A 10,991-nucleotide genomic window follows, 5' to 3' on the forward strand; every position below is an offset into this window, starting at 1 on the left:
GTAGTCATAAGTCAATAGACAAAGGAACCACATATAACCAAAGTGATGTGGTCCTGCTGCCATCTGTTGGTGAGCCACATGAGCAAACGAGCACAATGGCAGCACATGCTGGGGTTTTGAAACACTTCTGTAAAAAAAAAAAAAAAAAGCTAGTTTCTCACTAAACGGGTTTTATTTCTCACTATATAGCCACAATGGAGCAATGCCCCCAGATGTTAGTGTTGAGTATGTCATTCAAAAGCTATATTTTATGGATAAGAATTCCCTGAACTGGAACTGAGGGGCTTTGCCCAAAACCACAGGCTGTCCACATACTTTTGGCCACATGGTGTATGCCTGAAGTCTTGGCATAAATTAAAAAACGGCTCTTATGCAGGACCTTAAGCTCTGCTATTATATGCTAAAAGACAATAGCTTGCACAGTGTAAACCGGTATTTATCTGAATTCATTAGTGGCAGATTATACAGAAAAGAATCTGGATGAAATGGTGTAGTAGCTGTGAAACATCTCAGCAGTTTATTTGATAAAAAAAAGAGCATAGTTAGGTTTGACAACAAAAACAACCCATGGTTTTTGTCTGTGAAGCTATATTTGTCACAGATGCTGTATCACCATGTCATTGTCAGCTGCAGAAACAAGAAGGTGAGTTTCTCTTCTTTTTAACTACATCACTCGTCTCTGATCTGTTAAGTTCTTGTGTTTTTCTAATGGCACATTCCTGCACAATAAACGCCAGGAGAAGGGGCTCACTTGGGTGTTGAATGGCACTGCATTCAATGAGTCAGATGGGATGAGAATCCAAGTTGTAGTAGTGGTGTGTGAGGATAATGGGTGTAGCAGCACAGCACATTAAACAGAAACCATGGGAGTAGACTATTGCAGACTTTCCACCCTGTAGGCTCAAAGCAAACATTCTGAATAAGTGCCAAGTTTCTCTTATTCTTTCAACCAGGAAACTAAAAGTAAAGCCCACAACTTTTAAAAGATAAGGTTGGTGGTAATTTCTATATATTTTTTTACTGTTAAATCCTGTGACCAAAGTCAGCACTTAATTGATCTTTCTACCAAGTGTTGCATGTTTATCAAACTCCCATATGTCGTAGAGCTGTTGTCCTAAAACTATTACAAGTGCACGTTGAGTCACACTGTTGGACAAGCTCCACCATTATCAGCAGTGACACTTATGGAGCCTGGATTGTGCCATTTTTATTGTATTGTAAAAGTTAAAATATACATTTGCTACTTTGTAATTATTTAAAGTGCTCATGGCATGCTTTTCTGTGTTTTCTGACTAATCTATAACGTTACAACAATGAATTATCATCTGAAATGTGACTGAAAACCCAAAAACCGAGGTGTACCTATGTTGTTCTTCTATACAGAAGCACCTCGGTTTATACACGTCTCGCGAAGTCTTGCAGGCGAAACTTTTATTAACGACTATGTAAAGTCTTATGCAATAGTTTATGGATTTCCTTGAATGGTCATATTCTCCAGGCTGTGCTTGTTCATGCGAGCTTGCCTGCGGCTGTAAACCTACAATCAGCCGGCCCGTGAAGCACCATGGGACAGTGAATGATCAGCTCATCAACGCTGGATTCCCCTGGAGCACGGTACATGTTTTTTTTTTTATTGCAACACAAAATAATACATTTACAGAACAAAGGACATAACATAGAAAATGAGACAATAGACTAACAAAAAAGGATGATTATTAAATTTAGTTTGTGTGTGAAGGTATGTAGTGTGCAGACTGATATTCAGTACATATTAAAGAAAAATAAAACCAAATAAATTAAGAAATTCAGGGGGGTGGGGGGTGAAAGTAAAAATGTTTTTTTTTTTTTTTAAATTGGGGATGTTAAATTGATAAAGGACCAGGAGTGCACTGGTGATGCCCCTGCCCTGAACCACCCGCACGAGGTGAGGCCATCACTTGGGGAGGTCCGGAGCAGCTCAGCAGGGTGAGGCCGTCCAGGGCAGCAGGACAGCAGTGTCACATTAAACAATCAATTAGTAATTGTATTTTTAATGGAATAAGAGCTTAACTTTTTGCAAATGCATTTATTGATGTGACTGCTTAACATCTAATGATACATTTGTGTGCAAAGCTAAACAGTCGTCTCCCCTGAGGAGCAGCAGCAGGAGCAATGACTGGCCGGACTCCTGCTTCAACTCTTCTATAGGTTTTAATTATCTTTATAATTATCTTATAATGCTGATTATTGCATTTGTTTGTTTAATAGATTTGTTATGCATTATTTAATTACCATAATACGTTTCTAACATTTTTTAAAAAAAAGTTCTTTATTAACATAAATATCTATAATAATTCTGGCAAGCGTTTAAGATTTAGTCACAAGGAACATTCATACACTCACCGGCCGCTCTATTAGGTACATCTGTACAATTGTAAGCAGTTCAATGCAACACGTCCACCTTAACATCTGTGTTTATGAAGCTCAAAATGTTTGTGTATGTATTTTTGTCGTCCCCAGCTACATAGATTATAGTGTCAGACTATAATGTAGTCCAGTACAACTATAATTTAATTTATACATTTATGACAATTTCACCAAAAACAAACATTTTGAGCCTCAAACACAGAAAAGGGAGTGTTGCATTGAAGTGTATACGGGTGTACCTAATAAAGTGGCCGGTGAGAGGCTGAGGGTGCAGTGAAAGTAGTGACACTGTTGATTTATCTGGTGATTTGAAAAATGCTAGCCATAGCCTTTAATGTCCAATTTGCTATATTCCTCAATGTGAAGACTTTGACACTATCCAGACATTTATTGATTACTGTGCTCCGTGACTCAGCCAAGACAAACCAGGTGTAGTGTTTGGTAATAGCATTATTGCAGTCTGTGAAATGGCCAGGTTAAATACAGTTTGAGTACCGTTGCAACACTAAAGAAAACTGCACGGACACAAAAACAAAACAAAAAGCAGCAGGTTAAAGTTTCTACACAGGCTCATCTTTTCTGGTCCACAGGATGAGCATCATCGTCGTTAGTACAGAGTTCAAATTAAAGGCCTCATTGGAGATCATTGGACATTCATTGGGTCGTACCATCTAATTGAGCAAGCAAGAGAGAGGTGTCGAGTTGTTAAGGAAGGGAAGGAGGGTTTAAAGCACTGGAGTGCAAAATGGCTTCTGAGCACCGAGACCGATGCATTCCTGTCGTCTGTGATTCGCTGTTTACTCGCTTGGTTTGACACTTCGTTCTTGCCGTGACACACAAGTGAAGGGAAATCAACATCTAATCAGGAAACGGCCGGTGTCCTGCAGATCAAATGCTCAGGTCAGTAAAAAGAGCAAGAAAAATACGCACTGATCTGCTGAAGTTAAATGGTTCGTCAGCTGTGGCGCTACGCTCCGACCAGGCATCACCTATGAGAATTTCTATCCCAACATGAGAATGATAGAGAATACAGGTTGATGTTTATAGATAGCTCTTTATAAAATATAGATTCTTAAAATATCTGATAGAGTTTGGTGTTCTGAAGTCAAAATACAAAATGTCGAAGATTTGAAAAAGCTCTTCATTGACATCCTCTTAGTTTTTCAGGTGTGTGTGTATACGTTGTTGATATTGTAGTGGGTTTGTGACTGTCTGTGCCCGATGGGAAGCCTTCTACCATAGAGAGAGTTTCTTTTATCTGGTCTTACAAAAACAGTTCACACTGTCTCTGAGGGCCAACTTAGTGTGATTCCCCCATTAATTACCAATGTGATCAGATATTGATACAAGGGCAGGTAGTGCTGCAGTGCAGGCTGAGTGTCCATACTTGAGAGATGTGTACCTGTATTAGACAACATGTGTTTTACCTACAGTACATAAAATCATATACAAACACTTAAAACTGTCTGTGTTTTACACGTGTGTTTATATATACTTCAGCAGAACAGCAGGAGAAAGGCAGAGAAAAAGTGGAAATGACAGTTTGTCTTCCTGCAGGTTTGTCCAAACCCCTCAGAAAATCTGGCAGATTGAGGCTAATTAAGTTTCTTAGAGAACATTTTTCCTTTAGGACCCCACAGAGCTAGTGAAGTTTGCCTTTATGCTCTGATTGGACATCTTTGGTCTCAACATCAGATTCAGGCTTGCCAGGCCTCTCCCACTCAGTGTCCTTTGCAGGCTGAGCTTTGGGAAGAGTTTCCCATCCTTCCTCACTGTGGCCTCAGGAGGTTCAAGAAGGGTTTGGAGCTCCGAGAAGAGATGCTTCAGTCAGTCTTGGTCCACCTTAAACCATCAGAGGTCCACCGGGCTGCTCATTATGTAAGTAGTGGAGGTAAGGTGCTTAACCGCCACATGTCTGCCTGACAGTGTAGGTTAACTGCTGGAGGGTCCACTGATGAGGAAATAGGTCATCATCTCGCCTTTGCCCTTGACTGTGACCACACCTCTGTACTCCAGTGTGTAGTTATAGGAGCTCAGGACCTGATAGAGATCGGTGGTCACCTGAGGGTGGGGTGGAGGAGGAACATAAAACCATTGCTTTTACAGTAGTTAACATTTCAGTGTGAACCTGGTTGGTGAAACACTAATGAACAGTTATTTAACCAGGTGAGCCTCAATGAGATTGTCATCTCTTTCTCAAGAGTGACCTGGCCAATTTCTGACTTTAAAGGATGAGGCCAGTCATTTTATATTAACGGTATTTTTAACAGTCTGTTAGCTGTCAGTCCTGGATTATTTTATTCAGTTGTGCTATAGACTTAGATTGTTGTTCAAAAACTATTAAAAACACATCAGGGCAACACACCGCTGCACTGGTTGACATATTTCCTCATTACAAAACACTAGAGCCTCATATTTTTTAATAAATATTGTCCCAAAGGTCCCAGCGGACATGACTTTTTACAGCAAGCGAAGTAGCGAGCGTCAAGGGCCTGGTGCACAAAATCTCTGTATATTCTTAGCAAATAGCAGGGTCTTGTGTTTTGTAATGAGGAAACGTCACCCAGTGCAGCGGTGTGTTTCCCTGATGTGTTTTTAATAGTTTTTGAACAACAGTGGAGGTCTATGGCACAGATGAATAAACCAATCCAGGACTGACAGCTGAAGACATGAGTATAGAGGCAGTTCATTGTTGGTTTATGTCTCTTTATGGGCAGTGTTGAAAATAGTTCATGTAGAAAATGACTGGCCTTATTCTTAGAATTTAGACTTTTGCAAAAGTCAGAATTCTGAGAAAAAAGTCAAACTCAATTTTTTTTGTGGCCCTAATCCTCCATTTGACTTTTCAGTCAAATTTAACCCAGTTTTTTTAATTGGACATCAGTGTGTAATGTAAAGTCTCATTTAATATAACCTACTGTATCTGCCAGGCTCATCAAAGAAAAGAAATAGAAGTTATGACAAATGTCCCCATTTTCAGATTGTCTCTACAGGACACCAATAAACTGTCACAGCAGAGACATACAGGATTAAATATTGTGAACCAAAAAGATGGACCTCATTCAAATATTAATACAAGCAGTGGTTTCATATTTGCTCTGGCATGATTGGTTTTTCAGAATGAACTTAAAGTAGCTTTGCATTATTAAGTTTGAATATTTCACATCTGATAGAGCGGAACCAATATGGCCAGTTTTAATTAGCAGTTATCATTAACTTCAACGGGCTTGTTCTAAATCCAACTGTCAATCATTACTTGAATTTTTGTCCAAAACAGACTGAAGCTAACTCCAGTATGGTAGAATGGAACCAACAGCTGCACCAGTGAAAATACTGACTAATGAGCCAATTTACTATTAACATTCATTGTTTTAAGTATAATTTGACTGGGTTGAGCCATTTGTAAACCAACAATGCTTAGAGAGGATAAGATATCAGAGAAGGCATTTTTCTTTGACAATATCACGCCATGGTTATTTCACATCACCTGGATTCTCTCGGGTACACCTGTGCTGTCCATGCGACTCGCCACGTTAACCGTGTTCCCCCAGATGTCGTACTGAGGCTTTCTGGCCCCGATCACCCCGGCAACCACAGGGCCGATGTTAAGACCTAAGAAAGGAAATGTATAAACGATGACAAAAAGTATTTTACTTTGACAATAAGTCACATATTCTTACAAAAGTATCCATGTCACAGAATATGTATTTCTGCATGTCCTCTCCCTATGCTTCTATATGCCACCACTACACAAAACTAACTTTGTGTCTCTGTGTCTCCTCTCTCCCGTAGTGTGTCCTCTCTCTCTCTCTCTTGTTGCGATTTGGCGCTATACAAATAAAACTGAATTGAATTGCATGTATGTGTTGAACTGTGGCCCCTCTTCTTCTTGTACAGCTCACCTATTTTCATCTTGAAGTTGTTAAAAGAGTGTTCATTGATGTATTTCATCTGGTCCATCAGCCTCATAGCATAATCAGCCAGAGCCCGGATGTGCGTGCGCCCGGCCTTGTCGTACGTGGAGTCGTTGAGGCCGGAAGCTGCCATGTAGGTGGAGCCGATGGTCTTGATCTTCTCCAGTTGACGGAACTGATCCTCACTGATAATCTAATGAGAGAGGTTTAATCTATGAAGCTCTACATAACCATATTCCTTGAGTCCTAATTTAATAAATGTCTTGCTTTCCCAGATTTCCTCTCTATTTTCATTACTAAGGAACTTTTTACAGTGCGGTGCATTTAGTCATAAGAGTTGACTGTGATGAATATTTTAGATATTCATGTCGAGTGAAATCACTAATGTTAAAGGACGGAGACAGGCTGGTGAACAGAGTGGAGTGTCTAAGGAGACATATTGGTGAAGACCAAACCCCAACCCGACAGGAGAGTGAATAACTGGACTCCCATTAGGTGGTTACTAACCTGACTCCAAATGAATCCTGATGTTGGTTCACTGCTCTACTGGTGCCTAAATAAAGTTTGATGGTTACGGATGCCTTCAGTCGGCATTACAAACTCTTTCTAATGTGGATGGGAACAGTGCAGCCCTCTTTTTACATTGAGTAAAATCAGACAGAAACCAACCTAATCCTCATTTTACTGGAAAGCACAAACGCCACTAAAACCAGTAGGTCCCACAGTGGAAGCTGCAGATTTATATCGTCATTCACACAGCCAGCCGGCTTGGTTCACACCTTACCTCGTCAAAGTCAGCGATGATCTCGTTGAGAAGCCGCAGACACTCCACTCCCTCGTTGTTGGCCTCCAGCTCCACGTAGAACTCAGAGAAGTTGCTGATGGAGGCGAACATGACTGCGACACACTCACATGATTGGTAGTAGAGCTCATCGTTACGCCGTTCACGCTGCAGGAAGTGGGCGGCCACGTCTTTGGGTAGGATGTTGTGGAGCAGACGGCGGTTGTAGGCCTGTAGCTCCTCCATCTCCTCCTTCTCCTCTGTGGCCTAGTGTAGAGTTCAGGACAGGTTAAAGAGCGAATGGAGGCTGAATCAGCAGGGGCATAAACTGCTACTCTTGTTTACACAGTGACGTATCCTGACTACTGGACAGGGACTAAATTTGGTCCACACATTTAAGGTTTCCAGAGAATATAATTCTGGGATGCACCGTCAGTGGAGACAGATGTTTACTCTGACACCACCCTTTACCCAATTTTCCCAACTTTTACCTAATACCTATTTCCTTTACAATGAGCATTATAGCCTCACAGACGTAACTCATCTGTAACAGCAGTGAACTTGAAAATAAAGCAGCTTAGATAATGGCTACCCTCTTGACTGGACCACAGGTAACTCAGCCTGCTTCACCACCTCTATGAGATGTCTGAGAACCCTTGAGCCACCATTACAATATTTTATTATTAAATGAATACATCGCTACTCATTGACGTATCAAAAGCACGCCCAGGCTGTTTAAACCCAAAACATGAGTAATACATGTTCACACACAGACCTGCAGCTTCCAGAGGAAGTCAAGCCTGGCTGTGGACTCCACCTGCTGGGCATGAAGGTAGAGGGCGAGAACGAAGACGGTGATGATCACTGGGGTCATGATCTTCAGGGGAACCTTGGAGTCCACCACACAGCTGCTGGTCAGCGTGCACACACACATACACACTTGTTAGGCTTTCACATGTTTTTACTGAGCATTAAATGAATTCAAGCAATCACTTCCCATCTAACATTCAGGTGTTACATGAAGTTATCCTGTATGGTGTGTAAAGATCTGCTGCCATCAGGTCACTGGAGTTACTTTGTGCTAACAAGCAATAATGATGCTGTTATGTTAATCAGATGAAGGAGGCTATGCTCTCTGTGGTAACAACAACATGCCATCAGCCTCACCTTGTTCCATTCATGTACTCACTGTGAGGGCAAGAACAGAGAAAAGCTAATCAGCTATTAGAACATCTGCACAAAGATTTAACCACTACAGTGCATAACAACACACACACACAGCAGGCTCACTCAGTGTTGATGGCATTGGACATGACGAGCAGGTCCTGGTTGTCGAAGAGACTCACTTTAGGCACCTCCATAATAAGAAGGTAGAGCAGCTCGATGAAGAGCATGAGGAAGAGTTTACCAATGCAGCTGACCTGCAGGAAGACGGAGCAGGCCAGCAGGCTCAGCAGCACACAGGAGGTGAAGTACTGAAGGAGGAACATGGAGAGAAAGGTGTTAGGAAAAGTACATCTATGTGTAAGTAGTTCTGACTGAGTCGTATCCAGAGTTTTTATACATCAGCCTTGAAACCCACAAACTAAATGTGAGTTTTTATAGTGTACACGCAGTAACCCTCACTTAGCACCTGTTTGTTCTGTTACAGTGAAAATCATACCACTATTACAGATGTAACACTTCTGCTGGTTTTAGTGCAAAGCTGCTGCGTTCTGATTACACTCACACTGTGTTGCCGTTGTTCTGATTACACTCACACTGTGTTGCCTCATTTTCTAGACTGGTAAAGTTTGATGGCACGGTTTAACTGCACCACTGGACAAAGAAGGAAGCTACATCTATGATTAGATCATGTAATGTATGTCAAAGTACTTGTTTTATTGATAGAGAAGCCTAAACAGCTGTAACAGATATATTTGATCAATCCAATTAGTCCCAAATATGCATTGCTAATTGTTCTGCAGAAATGATTCGGATGAATTGGTTTTACTGCTTCAGACAAGTTACTCATGCATTGGGCTGAAGTTAAAACGTTGTCATCATTAGGTTTTGCTTGTAACAACATCCATATTGTAACATAATTGTCAAGGAAAATAAATCCCTATTTGTGCTGAATGTTGAAATGATGTGAAAGACAAAACACACAGTGCAGATAATGTATGATTTCTACTGCACAGGAACAATATGTGGAGACCAAGGCAGCCTGGACCTCAGGAAAGCTGCAGATGAGGGCGTCGTCTCCACAGGGGCTCTGTTGGGTGTCCAGGCTGTAGTTGAGGAAGCGGGCATGGCAGGCGTTAACACTGCTCACACTGATATTGAACTCTGCTTGGATGCAGCTCCGCAAGTCTTGGCTGTGGCAGGTGAACTGAGCAAAGTCGGAGGTCAGACAAAAATCAGGTGATTCAGAACCAGAAGAATCAAAATGTGTCTTGCTTTTGTAAAATTGTTTTGCAATGAGATGACAAATTGCTCAGTGCTTTTGGAACAAATGTTAATGACAACTTACAATAGTGATGAAAGCAGAAAGAAAGACGATGATGATGGTGAAGACGCCCACCAGGGTGCTGTTCAGTCTGGACTGGACTATGCTTTTAGAAAGAGACTGCAGAGGGACTGGGAACAGCTGGGAGCGCGGGGCGAGTGAGTGGGTGATGAACACAGAGGGTCAGATAGAAGAGACAGAAAACAATCCACTTAATGAATATTTATTTAGATGTGGTGCATTAGACCTTCTTCTAATATGCATCCTCTAAATACAAAAACAGTAAATACATACTGCAGAGCAGTTTCTGAGTCACCACTTTATAACAGAATCATGATTCACCAGTGAAAACAATCAACAGCAACTCTGCTTTTTTTAAAATCTCTTGTGTTCCTCACGATCCATCAGCTGGTGGAGAAAGGAGGGCGTGGATGCACCAGAAGCACAAATACTAGGAGCACGGTCCCAGTACCGGCCTACAGTTGGATGGATCATCTGTGACACACTAATCGTGCATCTAAAATTTGTTCCGTTCTTTGAAGAGAGCAGGTTGTGTGATGTCAATTTACTTTACATTTACAATGTTGATATGAGCTTTTCAGAGTTGGAGCTCAGAAAAACTGAGTCCCATGTTGAAATCTGCACTTTTCTTTAGGGGATTTAGTGAAACTTCTTATCTGCAGTAAGGTCAAGAAGACAGTGTTGAAATTTCAAGATCAGTATCAGCATCAAACCCAGAGTGTGATAAAAGATTTATTCTATGATGTCTGACGTTCCATGTAAGGAAAGAAAGAAGAACTCATAGGGAACAAACGCTATCAGTCCTTCTTTGTACTTGATTACATTTGAGATAAACAGGAAAAAAAGTCCTATAATCACTCTTATCTCTTAACACTCAGTAAAAGAGCGATGTCTTAGATCTGCACAGGGCGACGAGTTTATTTGGAACTGTCGTTCATCATGAGCAGAGACGACTCACCCAGAAGCAGCAGTAAGCAGCTGAGACAAACATGATGGCCATCAGGACAATGAGACAGGTGACGAAGAAGCCGATCATCAGACTAGAGCTGCAGACAACAAAGATATCATCATTGGAACATCATTGTACTGTATGCACACGTTTCACTTCTGTCTGCATTTTATAGTTTACTGTTTGTTTGTCTGATACACTGGTACCAGAAACACTGTAGGCAGCAGCATCTGCTTCCCTTTGTTGTCCACAACCTCGTGTCTATGTCAATGATATAGACGTTATATGTGTGTGAATGTGACATGAAGGGATAACAGCAGGAGCACAGAGGAGAGAAAGTGTGAAGGTGCTGCTGAAAATGATGAAGGAAAACAATGAATAAACAATGAAAAAGAGAGGAGGTGTGAGGAGACATTGTAAGGGGGATTCTGA

At 41.3% G+C, this 10,991-nt stretch overlaps 1 protein-coding gene across 3 annotated transcripts in view; it reads right to left on the bottom strand.

The window, feature by feature from the left end:
- Window positions 1–3,917: 3,917 nt before the first annotated feature.
- The window catches only part of adcy5 (adenylate cyclase 5), a 57,362-nt gene continuing 50,288 nt past the window's right edge, over window positions 3,918–10,991 (bottom strand). For 2 of the 3 annotated variants that reach the window (XM_020623979.1, XM_020623977.1), the window contains exons 12-21: window positions 10,569–10,656; window positions 9,614–9,730; window positions 9,314–9,472; window positions 8,392–8,576; window positions 8,269–8,289; window positions 7,877–8,012; window positions 7,105–7,368; window positions 6,309–6,513; window positions 5,894–6,018; window positions 3,918–4,467 (exon numbers count right to left, since the gene is read on the bottom strand). In XM_020623979.1, the coding sequence (XP_020479635.1) occupies window positions 4,339–4,467; window positions 5,894–6,018; window positions 6,309–6,513; window positions 7,105–7,368; window positions 7,877–8,012; window positions 8,269–8,289; window positions 8,392–8,576; window positions 9,314–9,472; window positions 9,614–9,730; window positions 10,569–10,656 (1,429 nt within the window). In that variant the 3' untranslated portion in view covers window positions 3,918–4,338. The remainder of the gene's footprint in view (window positions 4,468–5,893; window positions 6,019–6,308; window positions 6,514–7,104; window positions 7,369–7,876; window positions 8,013–8,268; window positions 8,290–8,391; window positions 8,577–9,313; window positions 9,473–9,613; window positions 9,731–10,568; window positions 10,657–10,991) is intronic. The other variant, XM_020623978.1, reaches the window with a different exon arrangement.

Source organism: Monopterus albus, unplaced genomic scaffold (genome assembly GCF_001952655.1).
Source record: "Monopterus albus unplaced genomic scaffold, M_albus_1.0 scaffold318.1, whole genome shotgun sequence".
NCBI classification, from domain to species: domain Eukaryota; kingdom Metazoa; phylum Chordata; class Actinopteri; order Synbranchiformes; family Synbranchidae; genus Monopterus; species Monopterus albus.